The sequence below is a fragment of the Antrostomus carolinensis genome, unplaced genomic scaffold, assembly GCF_000700745.2.
Source record: "Antrostomus carolinensis isolate BGI_N321 unplaced genomic scaffold, ASM70074v2 scaffold1658, whole genome shotgun sequence".
In the NCBI taxonomy this organism is placed as follows: Eukaryota; Metazoa; Chordata; class Aves; order Caprimulgiformes; family Caprimulgidae; genus Antrostomus; species Antrostomus carolinensis.
The window spans coordinates 44,421-67,157 of record NW_010334783.1 but is presented as its reverse complement, the minus strand read 5'-3'; the positions used below and the strand labels follow the sequence as shown (position 1 = coordinate 67,157).

Sequence of the window (22,737 nt, the reverse complement as noted above, 5' to 3'; positions counted from 1 at the left end):
ACAGGAACAAGTTTAATATAGTTAGAAACAGGTTTTTGAATAAGGTGTGTTTTGATAAAATTCTATGCTAAAATTTCATTTTGATGTCCTTAGTTGCTCAATTTAATAACATATTATATAATTAGAAATAATACCAAACGCACAGGGAAACAAAATATTGCAAATGTAAATATGCATATATTTACATGTATCACAGCAAAGAAAGATCATTGTCATTACTGCTACTAATAATAACCAAGAAATAAACCACTGGAACTTAATTAATATTAGAACTGTAAAAAGACTTGCTTATAATCCACAAATCTCAAAAAAGAGGAGAATCAAAACCAGCAAGGCTGTATTTTTTTATTTCCTCACAAGTATTAGCTATGGACAATTGATATTAAGTCATTTATTTATTTGAATTTTTTTACCACTGTATTAAAACAGTGATACAGAAGCTCCACTTAACAGAGACATAATTTGTCACAAAATAGTCTTTTTCTAAGAACAAGGAAAGCTAGACTCCAGATTCACAATTCTTGAAGCTTAAGGGGGGGGAGGGGGGCGGGGAAAGATTATCCCTTGAAGAAACCAATCCAAAAAAACTAGTTTTGGCTAAAAATATGAAAAGTATTTTAGGTGATAGCTATGAAGGACTTAAAAGAGAAATGGAAAAACCCATACAGAACAGAATTAGACCATTTGAATCAATGCTTCCAAAGCACAACTTAACTATTTCACAAATTCCGATTTAAATGTTATACAGAAACATTGTCAAACGCATCATAACTTTTAACTATCTCCCTTAAAAGTATAATAAAATTTAGTACAGTGAACTAAATATCTTTAAAGTTTGCACCCATGAGGAGATAGATGGGCACTCTCTCTTCTAAAGCTAACAAATGAGAATCTAAAGCACAGTGAGCAGAGCAAAGTCACAATGGAACTGAGGCTGGAAATCAAACCAGAACCTGCCCTTCAGGCTCTTCTAGCTGCTTTTAGCCAAAAGAAGCAATGCTGCATTTTACACGTGCAAAGACTGAAAGAATGCTGACAGACCCCAGACCCAAACCAGCAAGCACAACACCACTGTCCTTCAACGTTTCATAGCAAAGAGAGGTGAGCACAGGAAAGGGCGAAGGGACAGATACGGATACTCTGTTATTAAAATTAAAAAATAAATTAAAACAAAACAAAACAAATGAAAGGTAGGGAGAACATAGTCAAATATGAGATTTTACTCTCTTTTTCCAACACTTAGTGGTTATAAAAATCATACAATGATATATGTATTCTCAGATGGTCATTTATAAGTGTGTTTGCATACCACATTTTTGAGTATTACTTTCAAGTATGTACTCAACTTAGAAGACTGTTTTGTCTAATAATATTTTGACATACTTTGCAATCTTTGTCATCTCCAACAGTCATATGTGACACTTTCTAAAGGATTTTTTTCCTGACAAAATATACAACATATAAAAGAACCTAGTATCAAGAATTAAGTATAAAAAACAAAAGAGCAGTTTTCTTTTAAAGGAAATTTCCATCCAGTCAGTACCTGTCAAAATAGTCCGTCGCTTGCACTGTTCTTCTACTCCTCCTTGTCTTTTACCAGCTTGAGTAAAAGGCATCTCGAACATAAAGCGACGGATGTTATGAGTCCTTTCAAAATCTGTTTTTCTTTCTTGCAATTCTTTTTCTTCAAAGTATGGAATTACATGTGTAACTTGAATATATGCGTATTTTGAATCCAAATCCTTAGGATTTACCTTAAAAACATGACAAAAAACCTCAAACAACTGCATTGTGAAGAAAGTGGGCTTAACTGTAGTCCCACAGCTTTCAGAAATTAAATTTGGCCACAACCTGTTAATTCCTGAAAACACAGGAAATGTTAATGCTTCTCTGCATTCAGTTTCTAACTCTGAGGAAGACAACACAGCTAGATGCATTACAACATGCTGTGGTCTTGTTTGTTTGTTTGTCTGTTTTTTTAATTAGTATTTGCTACATGCAGAACTGCAAATGAAAACATTATACAGAGTGCTTCACACTGGAAGGCACAGAAACAGAAAATCCGGAAACAAACACTTCTCCTCCATGACTGCTGATACAACATTAGATTGGAGACCAAAAAAGTCTAATGATATTAAAAAAGTTAATAATTAAAAATAAAACCCTACGTTGTAAACAGTTTGGATATCACCTGCAGAAGACACTCCTACCAGCCTATTTGTAGGCTACAAATAGCTACTCCTATTCTGACACCCTATGAAGGTCCCCAAAGAATATACTGGTGGAAGCAGGTCAAATTGAAGGCTTCACTATTCAATTAATTTTGTTTCTAGAACTGGATGAGTAAGAGCCTCATGGACTGGCAGACCTTTACTGTGGTAAGTGGTAACTAATCTCCAGTACCAAGGACTTTTTTTTTTTTTAATTCCCCAAATCGTTAGATAAAGAGGGTACTCTAAACCCATGCATCTTTCTAAAAGTTTTGCCTACCACTTTAGTCCCATGTCAAACATTCATGCTATTTCTGCCTGACTCGGAGCCGCTTCACTTCCGTAAACTAAGTGCAAAAAACAACAATGCAAATACACACATGAAGTCACCAAGTAAGTCCTGGAGCAAATTTGGAACAGAGTTAAGGTCTCTCTTCTGTTATCCATTTTTACTGGAACATGCTGCTTGATTAATTTTTTTTTAAAATCTGTTATGTTTTCAGATTACTGGACTGGAACTTAAATGGTAATTTATGTACTCATTCTGATATCACAGAATCACAGAATATTAGGGATTGGAAGGGACCTCAAAAGATCATCGAGTCCAATCCCCCTGCCGGAGCAGGAACCTAAATGAAATTACACAGGAAGGCGTCCAGGCGGGTCTTGAATGTCTCCAGAGCAGGAGCTGAATAGAAAATGTTCCCTACAAATGCTGTCAAATGCATGCATTATAATTAATTGTAAAGAATTCTTCTGCCTTCCATGGCATGAACTTTAGCCCTCGTATAAGTCCTCCTCTCCTTTTAAAGTTCTAATTTGAGGAAGAATATTGAAAAGCCCACCATTGCTGCACTTTCAGGTTGAGAAGCCCATTCCCTTTGTAATCTTAGTGACAGGATCAAGGAACAGAAGAGGCAAGACATTGTAATACAAGAAAATCACCATAAAGTCTGAACCCTTTTTAACTGGAAAGTTAAAAACTGGCTGAGGAAGGGAACAGAAGGAATGCAGAGACACATATTATGCAGCATGTGTTCTTCTCAGCCAACAGATACTGTAGTCGTCTCCAGTTCACCAGTTTTGGACCTTTCAATTGCAAAGGAAAGCTTTTCCTATGACAGATCTAGATTTCACCAGGTGACTTCACGTGAGAGTTTTTTTTTTTTTCTATAGTGTAAGTGTTTATAAAATTGATCAGGCCCAGAGACACAGGCAAGGGATAACACGAACAACTGATAGAGAATTAAAATGTTATTTATATGTGGTACTTTTCTCAGAAGAGGGGTCTGTTTCTTATTTCAGAAGAAAGTTTGGACTCTGCTATCAATGTGCAGAAAAGGGAAAACTTCCAAAGAATGATGGTGCATGAAGTCAAGAAATACCTGAAGTTAATACAGAATATGATCATACTCCAAATTTGTTCTAAGATACAATTATTATTTTGAGAGGTAACACTACGAAAATTAAGTCTTTTGGTTTCTATTAAAGGTAAACTTACTAGTAGATTATCTTTCTCCTATGCCCCTCAATCAGAAGGGTTTTTAGACACATACATTTGTGTGTCAAGTGAGTAAAGGACAGTGATCCCACAGTATTTCAAATGGATTATAGGTGATAATATATTAGAATTTTTAGTGAGAACAAAAATCATACTTTGCCAGAATCCTGAATCATTTTGACATTTTCAGATCCAAATTTGTCAGAGTAGAGTTTTTGGAGTCTTTGTGAAATTTCTGAAAGAGGTGTGAGTTTAGGCTCTTTATAGATATATTCCTTTCCATCTTCATCTTCAAAGAATCCCTGTAAAAAAATTGAAGTAATTAAAATCTTGGAAAAAACCACATAGGACAATGATTAAGATGAACATAAAGTGTGTGGTTCAAAGCAAATACAAACATTTAACATCAGGATTCAAGCAAACTAAATAGAGAAATTGAAAACTAAGTAAAAAAGGTTTCGTAAGAGAAGGAAAAAAAAGAAATAGAAAAAATGTAATCAGCTACTACAGAATGAGTGAAATATAATGGAAACACACAGTTAAAATTTTAAAGGTTTGTTGCAATTTTATGATGTGCCAAGCCTTTGAGAAAACTTTTCTTCACTTTTATTTAAAAGTGAACTTCCAGCACTGTTTCACTTGCCAAAACAGAAAGCTTGTGGCCCAATAGGACTATCTGATTCACAAGTGAGTATTTTCGCAATGGTTTACCTAAAAATAATCTGAAAAATTTCTTTGTGTAGTAATAAAAAAATTAATTCCAGAAAAAGAAATTCAGTTTATGTAAAGATCTTGATTTTATGTTGTGTTATATTGGCATATACTTCTTTATTTTTATTACATATAGCATTTGTTTTAAAACCATAACTAAATGCAATATGAGAGTACATGGCAAGTGAAACGGGTCATTGGTTTAAAACAACAAGCCATGTCTGAGTTCATGTTTGAAATCAGAAAATAAATATTTTTCTCATAAACAAAACAGACAAAATAGAAAAACACAACATATCATGTATAAACACAGGCTAGGTTGACAAAAATACCCACATCAAACTAAGGTGAAATGCAGTAGTTTTTACTGCATTGCTTGCTTTGTAAGCAGTTACTGTAATTACCTCAACATCTGTTTCACTGTCTGTAAACTGGTATTGCTATAAAGTTATAAAAGACAACAGAATAAATGTAAAGTTATACTGCTCAGAGTATTTTACAATTCTCCATGCTCAGCTGAACAATTTGCAACTGGGCTATGCATGTAGAAAGTGTATTACTTGATAATGTGTGATACCATACTGATGCATTCTAGACATATATTAAAGGATGTGAAGCTGTCCAATACACAGCCAGGATTTTTGTTTGAAGCATGCAATACTGATGCATAGAAAAAGAGTGATTTGTTCTCTAAATGGAACTTAATGCTATTTTTCGAATTGCAATGGCTATTAATGCATACCAATCTAAGAAAGCAGCCTTGCAAACCACACTGTAGCACTACAGACATTAAGTCAATACATTGCTAAGAACTGACATTATAGAAAACTTACCGCTGCCTTAAGGTAGTAAATAAAAGAAGAAAAAGAAAAGAAAGCAAAAAATTTACTGAGGAAAATAAGGAAGAATTGTATCGGAATTGATAAATGTTTTAAACTAAATTACTGACGGTGTTTAATTATTTCTTGCAGACCACATTTCTTGTGTTTTTTATGTCATAGTATCAATGATGAAATAGTACACCTTACAAAATAAATTCAGGTTTTTCTTATTGCATAGAGCAGAGAACTGAAAGTTAAATAAAGCTCACCTGTCCAAAGAATGCTACCCTGAAATAAGTTCCCAGCAGTCTCTTGCCTGTATGCATAACTTCTGTTACTTTACTGTATGCTCGATGAAGAGTGTCATATAAATGAGCAAGCCTCTAAAAAGAAAACAATTATGGGGTAAAAGAATAATGTAGAACTATCCTATCTTAAAACAACAATAAATTATGTCCTTGTAGTGAATAACAACTGAAAACATTGCTTTATCAAACAGCAGTCATAGGTTTAGCACTTGTATCAGGATGACAATATGCAAGATTTATTTTTAATTATTTCTAATTTAAAGAAAAACATTTTAAATTCTTTAAAATAAAAAAATTCAACACATTGATATTTCAGTTGCAATTTTAATACTCTTGTTCTGTGATGTCCAATGTGTCATGCAGTCTGATTAGAAAAATTAAGATTTTTTTTTTCTTGATCAGATTTACTTATGATGAATTTAGTACCTCAAAATCTCTCCGTTTTTCATAAATGGGAATTATAAGTTTATATATGTCAGCAATGAGTTCATAGCGTTCTGCCTTCCAGAGTCCATCAGCACACTGCTCCAACAATTCCATCAGTACATCCTAGATTTGGATACACATTTGGAAAAAGTAAATCAAATCAGTACTTGTGAAAAGCACAGCAAATAATTATACCAAAGTTCTTCCCAATGAAAAGGGAGATCTTGCCTCAAAACAAAATTATCTACACAGAGTAATTTAAATTATTGTGACAATCAGAAATTGCTAAAAGAAAACAAAACAAAGTGGTCTGAGTTGTATTTACCATGAACAGCATTTTTTCTTTTAGATACTCCTGACCTACAAAGTCTACAAATAACACCCGTGTGAGGACCCAGGGTCTTACCTTGAGACCCTTGTCTTACCTTGTAACATGTCTTTTTTCAAAGTGTTGTTTCCTTGGGGTTTTTTTGTTTTTGTTTTTTCACAAAGAACATTATTTTAAAAGGGCAGCTATACAAACACTTGACTGTAAGGGTTCTGAAGGAAACTATCAAACAAATGACATCAACAGTAAAACAAAGATACGATGTCAAAATCCGTACTCAGAAGTAATTATCAAGGTACAACAGGGGAATTTGGTATACTTGGTCCAGAATGAGAAGCTGAGAAATCCTGAAGGGTCAAAACAGAGTCACAAGCAAGAAACAACCTTGGCTTTGTTGCATTTGATCCTAATGTCCTTGTAGCAAAAAAGATAGTTATTTAAGGTTAAATAAGAACTATGCTTATCTCTATGTTAGAATGGAAGCACACATTTTGCATTAGAGCGTTTACATCATAATTATGAAGTCACTAACAAAAAACTTCAATACTGAGACAAAAAAAAGACTGAAAAATGCTACCCTCATCTGTGTGCTGCAATGGTCCCTAAAACATCTCCCCTTTTCCCCCAGTCGTTATGGGAGGGACTGTAGAGACTCCCCATTATCTCCATCCTCAGCAACCAGGTGGTGGGAACTGAAAGACCAGTGTCACTGCTGGACCACATGGGCTCTCCACAAACTTTGTTTTATGACAAGAGTCTTAACTCAGACACCAGAGGGCATCCAACTGCAACAAAGCAGCAAAATTTTGTTTACACAGAGGAAACAAAATAGAAGGAGCAAAAGCTTCATCTGGGAGAGCTGATAAGAGGGAGGAAAAGAACACCACATTTCTGGGGCACCTGTCTCAGTGCCTGTCCATTTGCATGGGAAGAGTTTTTTTTCCCATATATCCAGCAGAGCTTCCTTTGAAACCTGTGAGAACGGCCTCTTTTATGGTACACCTCTTAGAAGAGAGTGACTCTTCCACTAACCACCTTAGGAACTAGAGCTTTTACAGTTTGTTGATATCTCTCTTGACTTTGTGGGGAGCACCTCTGGGCACAAGATTTACAGATGTGGTGCCACCAATGCCAAGTAGAAGGGGGAAAACCCACTTCCCTCCACTTCCTGACTGTGTTCTTTCTAACACAACCCAGTGTGCAGTTGGCCTTTGTTGCCATAAGGCTACACTGCTGCTTCCCGTTCAACCTCTTGCCCACTAGAGCTCCCAGGTCTTTCTGCAGAGCTGCTGCCCAGCCAGTCCATCCCCTGCCGGTAGGTACCGAGATGCTGAGTGATTTTTTCGCAGATGCAAGTTTTTGCACTTATCTTTGTAGAACTTTGAGAAGTTCTCTCTTCCTTCAATTTGAGGTCCCTCAAAATGGCAGCCCTGCCTGCCAGCCTATCAGTCACTCCCCTCCATTTAGTTTCATCCACAAACTTGATGGTACAGTGTATCTGACCTAGATTGCTAATGAAGTTGTTAAACAAAATCAGCCTGAATACCCCTGAAGCACATCCACCTTCACTACCATACTTAAAGTACCTTGTATGTTTGGGTAAGTACTTATTTATGTTTTTCATAAAGTGCTTTAATATATTGAATTACACTACATGTTGATAATTTACAAGAAGCTATAATAACCATCTGAGCTGTGAAGCTCTTTCATTTACCAGTCTACAAGTTCGAATAATTCCTCTCATGGAAAGTCATAGCTAACAAGGAACCAGAAAAAACAAACAGGAAGGTAGAGACTGACTTAATATGTGTGGTGGAGCTGTATTCTGGCAGAGTTTATTTTGGAAAAAAACAACAAATCTGAATGAAATTGTTTCCAACCTTAATCTGCATGGAATCTGGCACCTGCCACAGGCCTGTTAGCCATAGCTCAGATCTCTCACAGATGGGCTGCCTACAGCAAAGTCTAGCATGGAAAGGATATCAGGTTCCAGGCTTTTAGCTTCCTATTTCTGACACCCAGAAGATTTTTAGTTCTGCAAGGAGAATTTGAGTTGTGCTGCTGAATAGCCTGTCTGGGTAAACAACAGTTTTAATGAAATGCACACAGTAACTTTATTAGAAAAAACAAAACAAAATTTTGTTTTTTTTTAACTGGATAGTGTAGGAAATGAGTCAGGGTAACCCTGGCCTGAGAGAGAATTCTTTTAATATGAGAATTAAACTGTGAATTTTTAAAATTTCAATTTTTTAAATGAGAAACAAAATAAAGTCTTAAGACAAATTTCACTTAGTTGGAAGACCTGATATAAACTGGAGATTCTAAAAGATGTTTTGCCCCTTTTAAAAACATGGAGGGATCCCCCCTCACACCCCATACTTGTAATTACTCTTTGGAGATTTAACTCTAAAAGTAACTGGCATCCAGGGAAATCCCAAGTTTTAAAGAAAGAAACTCCATGTGACTCTTGTTATCACATATAGGAAGAATTCCCATCAGAGCATCATTCTGGTCAGTAGTAGTGAAGCACAGTTTGAAAGATAAGTTTCTGCTTTCTGATTCCTGTATCCAGTTGATTTGGATATGACTTTTTTTTTTCTTAGAGCAATACAGTTTGGCTTACTTAAGAACATACGAGGAAACACTGCAGATACGAATACGTTCCTATTCATGAAGCAACTAGACTACCTGCTTTGAAGTACTTCTGCAAAATACCAGTCATCTTAATATATCCATGATTTTAGTCTACTGAAAACCAGTTCTTCCCTATTACTACTCTTCCTGGGGTGAACTAGTTATCTGCAAAACAGTAACTTTTTTCAATATTTCATCAGCTAGAGTACTACATGGTTAAGTTTAAAAAGGGTTGCATGCAGGGAAAAATTAAAATTGGCAAGGTTTGATCCTTTGCAAGCTCCACAGGCTTATAATTTCATTCTTGGCTTACTCCCATTCCATGGAAATACTGAGAGATGGAAATAAATTTGCGTAGAGTTCAATGACCCAGAAAAAGCAGTATATTCTTTTTGCAGGGACTGACTAATGAGAAAAAGAAAAAAGACATTCCAATTTAAATAATACAAAAGAATTTAGCTCTGACAAATGGTTTGTTAGGTAGACACTGACAAGAATTTCTAAAAAAAAAAGTTTCCATCAGCAGTAGTCACCAGAAACCCAACTCTTAGGTCACTTGGAGCAGCTTACATTTTGCTTTGAGTAACATGCTAAATTCCATGTTGGATCGGGAGAATCAGTGATTTAAAGAATATAGCATATAAATTAAAAGAAATCTGCTATTGGGTGTCAAGAAAAAGCACTGTATTTCTCATTTCAAGTAATTCCAACTCCTGCCTTCCCAGAAAAAAAGCAAAACAACAACTTCTGTCTTAAAACTATAGAACAAAGCAGTGCCAGAACTTCGGAGTAGAACACAGGCACCCTAGGCCAAAATCCAGGCTTAAACTACTTAATTCTTTCATCTTTTCCTCCTAAACCTGTTAGTACCACCCCAATTTCCACAAATAACTTTGTTGTACACCTTCACCATACACAAACTATAACACAGAAGAAAAATATTTTTTGTTGTTACACTCCAGGGATTTTTCCAACACAGCCACCGCAAGAAGTGGGCTGTCTGTCCCTTCCTCCCCCACCCATACTGGCAATTACATAGCGTAGACATGCCTCTTCATAGAATCATAGAATGGTTTGGGTTGGAAGGGACCTTAAAGATCATCCAGTTCCAACCCCCTTGCCATCAGCAGGGACACCTTCCACTAGACCAGGTTGCTCAAAGCCTCATCCAGCCTGGCCTTGAACACTTCCAGGGAGGGGGCATCCACAGCTTCTCTGGGCAACCTGTTCCAGTGTCTGACCACCCTCACAGTGAAGAACTTCTTCCTCATATCTAATCTAAACCTACCGTCTTTCATGAGCAAGATTATTCATAATCTTTCCATATAGGCTTCTTAATAGTAAAACCTACTGCACAGCCAGCACAGATAGATCAGTGAAGACACAAGGAGTGAAACTTAAGCCAGAAAAAAAAAAACCCCAAACCCCACCACATTGATGCAAGTCTGGAGTCAATAAAACCACTTTCATTGTTACAGAATGTTTGCTTAGGGAAACTGTAAACCAGGAAAAATATAGTGAATACATTTCCATGATTACTGGTGTAGTAACAATCTAAATCAAAGTAAGTTTTTTTGAAAATAGATCTTGTTAACTCTAATAAATAAGCCACATTAGTGCTCATCCTGTCAACTTAAAAAAACCATTTTGCTTACTTTTATTCCAATAGTGGTGTTGAGTTGATGTGCTAGTGCTTTATTTAAAATATATGTATACAGTAAATTCTCTAAAGCTGGGACAGCTCACAAAAATTTTTAATTTCAGTTTTAGGATAAGAACAGCAGTTGAGAAACCAATTACAGTATCCATCATGTTAGTCAGCCTCCAGACCGAAACACAAAAGTTGGAAAAACAAACAGCACCTCAATGTGCATCAGTTCCATCACTCTTATGTTTACTTACTTCATTGAAGTGAACATCTTGCATTCCAACATCCTCCATCATTGAAGCCTCTTCATCTATATTAGGTGTGATTACTCTGAAAGCAGTACAACCTTGCCTAAACATCCCTGTCATTGAAACAGAAAAATAGACAAATTTACTTTTCTCTACCAGGATAACATTAGGCCATTTTGTGATGTTGGATAAGGCAGAATGCATATTTAAATATACTTACCACCAAATAAATAAATTGCTGAATTAAGAAAACAGGATTTTTGGCCAAAAACTCTATTAATGGAATCCTCAAAAGCAATCAGTAAACACTAGAGAAGCACAAGGATTTGCACATATTTATTTCACAGCTCATTTCCAGAAGCATTCATTCTGCTCAGGCAGGAGTCTGACCACCTAACGTTTTATTGAATGATTGCCTCATCTGCATGGTTTTGTTTTGTTCCTGGAAATACCACAGGTAGTTCAATCCTCTATATTACTGAGAGGAAGTAACTTTTATATGACAGTAGACAAAAATAGCAGATCATCCAAAGGAATCACAAATTAATACAGATTATCACTTGTTACCAGTTAGTTGTTACCAGGCTTCCAAGAGGACATAGTAACTTTGACAAGCAACTTAGTTTCAGATTTGGTCTCAGAGAAGCTTCTGAAATCACTGGGGCAGAGGAGATGGCCTATACACTACACAGGTATATAGCAAGGGACACAAAAGGGACAGAGAAATGGCATCCTGTAGACCCATGACTTTGCTTCATTTTGAATTGTCATGCAGAGGCAAAGCTAAAAAGCTGAAAACATCAATTTGCCTACAAAAAAACCCCAAACCGCTAGCTCAACATCATAATTGGTCTTAACAGATGTCTGAAATTTCCTTGCAGAGATCTATTTTTCTTAATAAAAGCCATATAATCTTCTAATTTCTCAAATTCCTGAGAACTCTTCTATCCTATAGATGAAAGATGTTTTTCTACCCTAACTCAAAGGGATAGACAGCTGCTAGCACAAAACACCAAGACAGGTGAAGCATTCTGAGCACTATTATCACTTACTCAGCATCTGAAAATTTGTACAAATTTATTTTGAGTTCTCTGGCAATGCCAGATTTCCCTATATGCAGCGAGAGACTACTTGTTGAACAATAATATTCACTGAGAATTTGCTTTAGAAAGGGTCTGACTTTAGCTATTAGCAGCTCTAGTGTAAAATTATAATTTTTACTTTCCTAAAAATTTCACTTTACCTTCATCTGAAATGCTGCCCCTTAGATAAGCAAGTGTGCTCTTAAAGATGTGAGCATGCTATCCAGTTAGGTCAGAACGTTTTCCTTGGTGAACACTGAAATGCGTACAGCTTCCTAGGGGAAGCTACTGCTTTTCCTAAACTATAATGGAAAAACTATAAACATTAAAGCAAGGTTTCAAAATCATACCTTTTCGTGTTAGATATTCTGCAACCAGGGCTGCCACATGGACATAGCACATTGCTGCCTAAAACAGAAACAGTAACAACTTTATAAATTACAATTATAATGGGACTACTGAAAAGAAGGTAGAGAAGAAGAGCCCAGGTCTGAGATAATTTATTCACTTTCCTTTTTGCTCCTTTGCAGGACATGTCCTGTGACTGGTGTAAGAATTCTCCACCTCATTTATGCAAAAAAAATAACTGTGCAAGAGCACTCCTTTGCACCAGAGCATTAACTAGCATGGACGGCAGTACACAATCTGAGAGTGACCATGGACCACAAACTGCAAGGTAAGAATGCCATGCTGTAATAAAAACAGGCAAATGTCTCTTTGGGATGTACTTTAAGTTTTAGGTGAAACAAGAGAGCTATTAATTATTCTACTCAACATCTGATGGTTCTTCTGCTAACCTGTTTTGTCTGCTTTTTGGCTCCAGAACAAGAAAAAATGTTGAAAAAACTGGTGACAGGCCATTTGAAAGCAGCAAAAGAAAAGAGGAGAGACCTGAACTATGAATGGAATTTGACAGAATTTGCTTGGTGTAGTCTGGAAAACAGAGGAAAAAGAAGAGGGACAGAACAGTCTTCAAATATTTGAGATGTTTTATGAAGCTGACACTGATCAATTTTCTCTGCAGAAAGGACAAAAAAAGATTCAAGATTCTTCTTTTACTAAAAAGGTTTAGGCCTACAGTGAAGTGTTATTCTAACTGCAATTCACAATTGCACAGTTTACATATGGAGGCTGCAGAATCTCAGACAGTGGAGGTGAAGGAAAAAGGTAAGTATCTGTCAGAAATTCTCTCTAATTCATACTTTGTATAGGGTAGGGCTTGGTGATTTACAGAGGTTCTCATCTAGCTGTACAGTCAAAGATTCTAATTTTTAATCAAAAAATTAAAATCAGACCTGAAAAGGATTAAAAGAGCTTGTCTTCTGAAAGAGCTGAAGTTGTTTCATTCAAAATACAAGCTAGTAACAGAATATTGTGTATGCCTTCTGCGTTGCTACCGTATAGCAAAAAAGGATTCTAGTACTTAAGACTGTACGTAAGAGAGCAGCTACAGTTTCTTGGAGATATTTACATGCTTACATGATGCTAAGTTTACTAGATATATTTATTAAATTCAACGCTATGATAAAATGTAATTTTCCTTCAGATGGAAGAAAGTTTGAGAAATAGACAAAATTCATTCTATATGCTGATAAAATACTTACATCAAGACATCCAAAAATTGCCATTCCCAACTCTCCCTTTTACTAGCCTTAGCTATTTTAACAGCACAGTGAAAACAGATAGCTTTCTTTTTTTTTTCAAACAAAAAAATTGCAATTTTAAGAACATTAGGAGGTTTTAGTAAGCAGTCTGGAACAGAATCAAGCTAATTCTGTAAAGGCAACTGGAAAGGAATTCAAGGAGTGTCTTTAAGTGTTTTACCAACAAATAAGGTCTGTGTCTTCCATGGTTTGCATTGAGCATTCCTGGTTTAGTAGCGTGTCAGCTACAGTAGTTAAACATATACCTTACATTAGTAACTAGAAATGACTTGCAGATGTACTTGGGTAGAACAAAAGACTTATCTACTAACAATCCAAAATTTATTAAAAATGCTTATTATATTACACACTGACAACTGCATATAGTACATTCAGTTTAAAGAAAGATAAACTTAATCTTATTATGAAGCTAATAGTAGATCGATTTTTTTTCTCTTACCTCTGAAAGATCTCCATTTTTAACATGGATCCTTGCCATGCTGTCCAACCACGTCTTCCTTAGTTCGGGTGTACTAGCATAAGACTTTGCCAAACTGTACTGGAGGTCTACAAGCATTTCTGGATCATTCTCATGCTCCTTCATCTGAGCTGTAGCCATCAGTACTGTACGAATTCGTTTTGTTAAATCCTTAACATCAGAAGGGAATGTAGTGTGCTAAAACATGGAAAAGTCAGGTTAACAACTATCTTTTCCTATTCTTTGCATAATGAAAAGCTGGAACATAATTGCAAAAGACACTATGAAAGTCCTCAAGCATTCTTTCTACACCATGGAAAGAAGAATAAAAACAAACCTTTATAATTCTGTCGTTATTGGCACAATTATTGATGATGGAAAGAGATTGCTGAAATCTAGTTCCTCCAATTCCAACAACATCAGCAATTAACTGGCTTACTGAAATAATAACCTTGACAGAAACAAATGCCTTGTTAGTGCACATTTCATGAAATACCCTTGAGATGTACTTATGAAGCAATTACAAAGGAAGTTTTGCTGGTTTTAATTGAAAGATTATTCCCTTAAGTGAAATTATTCCCCCCTCACCAAGTTACTTGTACAATAACACTATCAAGAAAAAACAGGCTTGTGTAGATTTAATGAACAAGCATTCTCTGGTCTAAAGACTGACTGATAGGTGAACTAGCCAGAGGTCATAAAAGTAGTAAACTATTCTTCCCAGCTTTGTCAGAACTTAGAATTTTCTATGTATTTGTTTTACTTTAGACTTTTAGGTGCTTATTGCTGCAATTCCTTTCTTCTTCAAATGCAACAGGGTATGCTTTTTAACAATCAAAACATCTAAAAAGTAAACATTTGCTTCTCACAAATAAAAATTATTTCCTACAAAGCACAGGGCTTCCAACTGTTTCTAAGTATTTCCTTGTACTGAACATACTTTTATTGCCATCTTCTTACTTTTAGAATAGTAGCCTTGCTTGAATCCAAAATAATGTCTTTTATGTCTTTATCTGACAGGGCTTCGCACACTGGTATGCAACTGTGCGTCTACAAATACAGTCAACCCAGTATTTTAAAAACACACATAAAAAAGAAAAATAAAGGAAGTATACTAACTTGTAGATGTGTCCTAACAAAAGACTTCTTCCCTGTATAATCAAAATTATTTCTCATTAAGAAGTACAGTAACTGTGAAGCTTCAGTACGAATTGAACTCAGTTTGGAATTACAATACTTCAGAATTTCATAGCACAGTGCAGAACACATATCAGCTCTTCCTTCATAAAATGTAGAAGGAAACTGTTGAAAAAGCAGAAAAGAAGTTATTCATTAAAACTAGCTTCAGTTCTTGATAAAATAAGCACATCAAGAAAAACACAAATATATCAGTATTCCCAAACTGTAGAAAAAATATACAATTATAGCCTTTCATGACACGAAACGATTCTTACAGCAATTCAAAGGACAAGTAATTTCACACTGTTGGGATCAGATCAGTCTTTATTCACCAATTTGATCTGGAATTTTAGTTCTTAAACTTTTACATAGTATATTGTTAAGTAAAGAACTGAATACTTGAAGATTAATTATTTTAAAACATCTTACCTTAAAAATAAGTGCTCTTAAAGCAATGAAGACATTTTTCAATGCTGTTTCAGACTGATTCTTTTGAAGGAAGCAGAGGTATACATCAAACACTTTCTTCATCAGTGGATTATGCCCGTGATCAGTCAGTAGTTGATTCTTTAAATTGATAGTGAGAATTTAGGAGTTTTGTACAGTGATACATCTATACTATTCTAGGAACATACACAGATCATCCAAAAGCAGGAAATTAGGAAAAAAAAATTCTGTATAGTATTACTGAGATGTCTAATAATATAAACATATTGGAATTTTAATTAGATATTTCTAACACTTAGTTGATCTCGCTTATAAATAAAGTGCTGGCTTCTGAATAAACTTATAGAACACAATTGTTTTTAACAGTTGCTAGTCAAATCAATTACTATTAACAGTTTTTTGAGATGCACACTCAAAGCATTAACACACTTTAGTTATGTTGGCTTCAGCAGCTCAGACAGTAGAATTTTCTCATAGCACTACCTCCTACTATAATGCTCTCAAAAAAACTCCCCCCAGATGAAACCCCCACCCACTCACCATCCTTCATCACTGTCCTAGAACTGAAATGGCTTTTAAAGTTGAAGACATTAGTTACTTTTCAGAGTTTTACCTGTATCAATATTCCAAAGCTCATTCTGAGGCATGCAATACACAAGGTTACTCTTGATTTCTGTATTACAAATAGTTGCCTTCCATTCAAACTTTTTAAAAAAATTTAGTCTCCTTCAATTTCTATAGCAGAGGAACTGGCTGTGCATCTACTTTTAAGAGTTCATATTGCTTCAGTTTTGCTCTAGGGACTTGTTTTCTCCCTTTGTCCACTGAGCATATGCACCAGGTTCCTATGGGACTCCAGGAAGAAACAAGGGGTCTCTTCTTAGAAAACACCAAAGTAGGTTAATCATTCAGGGATTTCTCAATCCAGTCCAGGGAGTCCAGAACTGAGAGGACCTTATCAGTCTTACAACTATCTGAAAGGAGGTTGTAGTGAGGTGGGTGTCCATCTCCTTTCCCAAGTAACAAGTGACAGGACAAAAGGAACTGTCCTCAAGTTGCGCCAGGGGAGGTTTAGATAGGATATTAGGAAAAATTTATTCACTGAAAGAGTTATCAAGCACTGGAACAGGCTTCGCAGAGAAGTAGTGGAGTCACTATCCCTGGAAGTATTTAAAAGACGTGTAGAAGAGGTACTTAGGGACATGGTTTATTGGTGGACTTGGCAGTGTTCAGTTTTCAGTTGGACTCAATGATCTTAAAGGTCTTTTCCAACCAAAATGATTCTGTGATTCTATGACCATGTTAAGTATTGCTCCCTCTGACTCCACTGGCCCTTCAGCACAATTCTGCTAGGTCTGGCACCCTCTGCAACTCCCCTCTGCACACTCCCCTCTTCCTTGTCATTACTGCATCTCTCTCAAACATGGGAGAGATGTCTAACTGCAGATGTCTCCTTTCCTATTCATGGAGACGCAGAAGAAATTCTTCAGGCTAAAGTATTTCAACATAGCCCTAGGCATTTTGGGTGTTCCTCAAAACTGAGTAATTGAAAGAGGCAGTCCTCCGTTGAAAGCTAAGATATAGTATCTTTTCTTCACATGTTCCAACATTAGAGGCAGGTATACCACCTAGAGTATAAGGAATTCACACAGGATCAGTTAAAAATTCTACCAAGCAGCAGACAACTTGTGATTTCCTTGCTGTAATAGATAATAGAGACCTGGATCCCTACTAGTGAAAGATGATCTTGAGAAAAAAAAAGTTGTCTGGCCTTCTATATAATATGTAAATTATTCCCAAAAGAAGCAGATTGGTACTACTAATCTAACAGCCTTCTATGATGGAGTGACCACATCAGTAGACAAGGAAAGAACTACTAATGTCATCTATCTGGAGTTCTGTAAGGCCTTTTATATGGTGCCCCACAACATTCTTGCCACTAAATATAAGAAACAGATGGGTTTAATGGATGGACTATTAGAAGGATAAGGAATCGGCTGGATGGCTGCATCCAAAAAGTTGCACTTAATGGCTCAAAGTCCACGTGGCAACCAGTAACAAGTGCTGGCCCTCAAGGGTCTGTATCAGGACCAGTACTATTTAATATTTTCATCAATGACATAGACAGTGGGATCGAGTGCACCCTCAGCAATTTTGCAGATGATAACCAAGCTGAGTGGTGTGATTCATTTGCTAGAGGCTTCCCTGTAGTGTGCCATCCAGAGGGACCCTGACAGGCTTGAGAAGTGGACCTCATGATGTTCAACAAGGCCAGTTGCAAGGTCCTGCACCTGGCTGAGGAAATCTCCAGTATGAATATAGACTGGGGGATGAATAGATTTAGAGCAGCCCTGTGGAGAAGGACGTGGGGATACTGGTGGATTAAAAATTGGACATGAGCCAGCAACATGTGCTCGCAGCCCAGAAAGCTAAATGTATCCTGGACTGCATAACAAGAAGCGTGGCCAGCAGGTGGAGGGAGGTAATTCTTCTCCTCTACTCAGCTCTCATAAGACCCCACCTGGTGTACTGCATCTAGCTCTGTGGCCCCCAGTATATGAAAGATGCGGACATATTAAGAGCGAGTCCACAGGAGAACTACAAAAATGGTCAGAGACTAGATGATCTTTCGAGGTCCCTTCCAATCCCTAACGTTCTGTGATTCTGTGAAGAAAGGTTGAGAGAGTTGAGATTGTTCAGCCTGGAGAAGAGAAGGCTCTGGGTAGACCTTATTGTGGCCTTTCCGATATATAAAGAGGACTTGCACAAAAGATTAAGAGAGACTGTTTACCAAGGCCTGTAGTGACAGAAGAAGAGGCAACAGTTTTAAACTGAAAGGGTAGGTTTAGACTGGACATAAGGAGGAATTTTTTTTACAATGGGGGTGGTGAGACACTGGAACAGGTTGCTCAGAGAAGCTGTGGATGCCCCATCATTGGAAGTTTTCAAGGTGAGGTTGGACAGGGCTTTGAGCAACCTGGTCTAGTGGAAGATGTCCCCGTCCTTTGCAGGCATTTGGACTAGATGATCTTTCAAGGTCCCTCCCAACCCAAATCATCCTATGATTTTATTATTTTATGTATTTTAGTGCAGTTGATTGAATAGAAGCTCCTGATTCTCCTACTTGTTTCGTTTGGATCTTGTAGACTATTCTGGTATACCCTTACCTACTTTCTCAACATACTACATACAGAAAACCTTGAAGGACTGTCATTCCAAGCATGATGGGCAGCTGATAACTAAGATTAGTGTTCATTCTTTTTTAAATCTTTAAAATGAGGTATCTTCATTTTCAATTCTGTCATGAAGTCTGTGGACAGAACCAGTTCTAAACCCTATCTAATTAAATTACTAATAAAAGGAATCTCATTATAAATAAGCTCATGTTTTCATAACTAGATTAAATATAAGACACTAAATTTGAAACTTCAACCAAGGTTCTGGATACACTGCTCTAATTAGGGGAGAAACAAGCTAGAGGTATCATATCTCCTTTTTATAGCTTCACCTTTAATGTTTAGAAAAGCTAATAAAAAAACAGACAGTAGGAATATGCAAGTGGGCATGCTATAAAAAGATGCCACAGGAGAGCGACAGTCACCGATACAACTAAAAAGAAGTCTTCTTAGTTAGAACAAGTCCAGAGGAGGCCTCAAGGATGATCCGAGGGCTGGAGCACCTCTCCTACGAGGACAGGCTGAGAGAGTTGGGGCTGTTCAGCCTGGAAAAGAGAAGGCTCCGGGGAGATCTTATAGCGGCCTCCCAGTACCTGAAGGGGGCCTACAAGAAAGCTGGGGAAGGACTTTTCATAAGGGTAACTAAATACAAGACAAAGGGAAATGGGTTTAAGCTGAAAGAGGGCAGGTTTAGATTAGATATTAGGAAGAAGTTCTTCACTGTGAGGGTGGACAGACACTGGAACAGGTTGCCCAGAGAAGCTGTGGATGCCCCCGCCCTGGAAGTGTTCAAGGCCAGGCTGGATGAGGCTTTGAGCAACCTGATCTAGTGGAAGGGGTCCCTGCTGATGGCAGGGGGGTTGGAACTAGATGGATCTTTAAGGTTCTTCCAACCCAAACCATTCTATGATTCTTAGTGGATAGATTGAACTAAAGTTACCGAAAAGGAACACATACAAATTACTGTTAATTAATGAGTGACTTAATATAAGAAGAAGCCAAGTTCAAAATAAAAATCTGATAGTGTCCAATTATGAATTACAGTTTTGATATACAACAGATCTTTGACCCCACATGGCCTTTAAAAAGACAGTTTTACCACTAGCATTAGGCAGACACTAAAGTTTCTATGAATATTTTTAGGAAGTTCGGATGAGGAAGGAGCTTTTCCCACAGATCACTGCTGATCAGCAAGGAGTCTGCGTGCAACGTGTAAGTGAAGCCACAGCATTTTGCTGTGAGAGGTTATCAGCTTTTACATGACACAATAATGAAATACAATGCTAGAAATGTGAAAATACAATGCTATATAACTAGACTATAAAATAAAAATACAACTTTAATTTTTTTTTTTTTCTGAAAGATAATTATGGGAGATGTTAACATCAAGTCAAGAACAAACCTTAAAAGCCATTGTGAATAACGACAGAGTATCCAGAATTGTAAGGCAAACTTCAGTGGCAATATTTGCTTCAAGTAAAGACTGGTGAAGAACATCTGCATCTGAATGGCCATAGCCTACAGAAATTCCAAATGAATTGTAAGTAATGGATATACTTATTTAAATGTTTCTTATTTCCAAAAGGCTTGCTGAACTGCGAAAAGATTAACAAGTAAAAAGCCTGACAGAAGTTAGTATTCAATACAGAAAAATAATTAATATGCATTTACATATTTTTCAAATATGTGCAAATAATTATTCTAACATAATTTGCACAAGATCATAAACTTTAAGTACAGATGTCAATAACAGAAGCATTAAACAGCAGTTAAAAAAATAAATGTCTGATGTTTCATATATATGTGTTTGTAGGTATACAGATGTGTGTACATATATCAATGTACACATTTATATATACACACACACATACTCTTATAATAAGTACTGCAGAAGGATGGAGTTACAGCTGAAAAGATGTATTGGTAGTTTAGCAATGTTATAATGATCTCAAAGTCAATCATAAGTCAACCATTATAAAAATACAAAACACTAAGAATTGAAGGACTACAATCATGTACTTGCATGCAGCTGAAGACCTAAGTAATTAATTCAGCTCTGTAGCAACACCATATAACAACTCCATATTTAATAAAAGTATTTTATAACTTCTAGCTCCATACTGTATTTCAATAATTTAAAAACCATATCCTGCTTCAGCACGATTATAATATGCTGTTTATGTTCCCTAACATTGATCTTTAAGAACCAAATTGACAAATGTAGTCTGGCTGCTTTATAAAAAATCAGTCTGGATCATATTTATATGTTAGATTTACAGTCAGTTTAGCATTACTAAGTCAATGGCAAGCATGCCAAACTTGTTCAGATTAAGAAAGGAACAGAAGAAATGACGTATTCTTTTATGACACCTGGCCACTTCTTTTGCATTTCCTTGCATCCCTGGCTGAGCTATGCATGCCTACCCATAATCAACAGGCTTTTTGGATTTATACATTCTTTTGTTAGGAAGTATACACCTATTTCCTATCATCTTTTGCATTCTCTCTGTCTCCATCTCTTCCTCCTCCCATTTATTTTCTTTACGGTTTCAATACAACTACATCCCTCACCTCTATAATGACAGAAAGGAACAACTCCCATTTGGAAGCAAGTTTTAACACAACAGCTGTTTGACAAATATTTTTCTTGTAGTAAAATTTTTCTTTTCCATCCTTTTTCACAGCAATCACCTTTGGGTGATCAGAAATCCTCAAGTTAGCCTCTGTTTTTGGTAATGTTGGAGATACCAAGAGATTATGACTATTTTGAAAACTGCATTGAGGACAGGGGAAATATTCTTTAAAGAAATATTTTATTTTCTCTTCCAGATAAGAAGAAAGCTTCAAGTTTTATTATAAATACTAAGTAGAAACTGTAGTCAATGGACAGGATTCTAAACAGTTCAAATTTTGTTCCTCACACAAATAATTTAGAAGAAATAAATAAATAGGTCATTGATTGATTGATTACTCTGCATTATTACTAGAGACAGAAGTTTTGGGCAGGGTGTAAACTTAAAGGAACACACAATTCAGTTGAATTAAAAGACTAATTTAGCAGTGCTTTTTCCATATACATGTTAAAATCTCTCATTGTTTAAATCTGCTGTTATTTTAGAGAAGCTAATATTGTATTCTTCATGTATAACTAACATACTGGATTCTATTTTTCATATGGAACTTAAAAAGAAACTCTGGAACTACAGTTACCACATCTAATATGGACATCTGCCTGGACACCCACTCATACATTCACACTACTGCAGAGTAAATGGATTTAAAACCATCTAAGAACACTGAAAATGGTATAATCTCTACTCACTATGAGCTTGACAATGATCAGATACTGCTATTACAGATCAGGGGGTAACTCCTGTATTTCAGCATATTTGCATGTCACTATTCTACTGAGCGGCCTCCTCTCCTCCAGCCTCAACAATACAGATAAAAATCTAAATTCTGGTAGTTTGTACTGAGATGCTTTAGAAATTAGAACAAAGGGCCTATTTTTTTTTCATACTTAAGCACAAAACTATACTGAAATTCCTCAGAGATGTGAAATATAACTTACACCATTACTTCAGTTCTATTCCTTGCTTAAATTATTAGAGAAGGAGAAATTAAGTTTATCATTCACATTTATAGACAACTATCTTGCCAAAGAATCATGATTTCAGAAACAAGTAAAGCAACTATTTCCAGCAGATACATCCTTCCCATACGTATGCCATACAGGATACACAATACAGGCAGACTGACAACTAAACAAAACTAGAAGTTAGACAACAACAAGATATAAAAATAAATTTCACATTTGACATGGCTTTTACAGAAACATACTTTCACTTTGTAAAACCTTGGTCAATACAAGTAGTAATATCCTGATATTCAATAAAT

At 36.2% G+C, this 22,737-nt stretch overlaps 1 protein-coding gene across 1 annotated transcript in view; it reads right to left on the bottom strand.

Annotated features, from left to right (window-relative positions):
* The window catches only part of DOCK9 (dedicator of cytokinesis 9), a gene marked incomplete at its 5' end in the record, with an annotated part of 71,184 nt that overhangs the window by 5,165 nt on the left and 43,282 nt on the right, over nucleotides 1-22,737 (bottom strand). Inside the window, 13 exons of the mRNA XM_010174283.1 lie at nucleotides 1,544-1,754; nucleotides 3,867-4,013; nucleotides 4,827-4,862; nucleotides 5,256-5,261; nucleotides 5,513-5,626; nucleotides 5,978-6,100; nucleotides 10,842-10,948; nucleotides 12,268-12,325; nucleotides 14,021-14,236; nucleotides 14,376-14,489; nucleotides 15,158-15,340; nucleotides 15,647-15,784; nucleotides 20,243-20,358. Of these exons, the coding sequence (XP_010172585.1) occupies nucleotides 1,544-1,754; nucleotides 3,867-4,013; nucleotides 4,827-4,862; nucleotides 5,256-5,261; nucleotides 5,513-5,626; nucleotides 5,978-6,100; nucleotides 10,842-10,948; nucleotides 12,268-12,325; nucleotides 14,021-14,236; nucleotides 14,376-14,489; nucleotides 15,158-15,340; nucleotides 15,647-15,784; nucleotides 20,243-20,358 (1,569 nt within the window). The remainder of the gene's footprint in view (nucleotides 1-1,543; nucleotides 1,755-3,866; nucleotides 4,014-4,826; nucleotides 4,863-5,255; nucleotides 5,262-5,512; nucleotides 5,627-5,977; nucleotides 6,101-10,841; nucleotides 10,949-12,267; nucleotides 12,326-14,020; nucleotides 14,237-14,375; nucleotides 14,490-15,157; nucleotides 15,341-15,646; nucleotides 15,785-20,242; nucleotides 20,359-22,737) is intronic.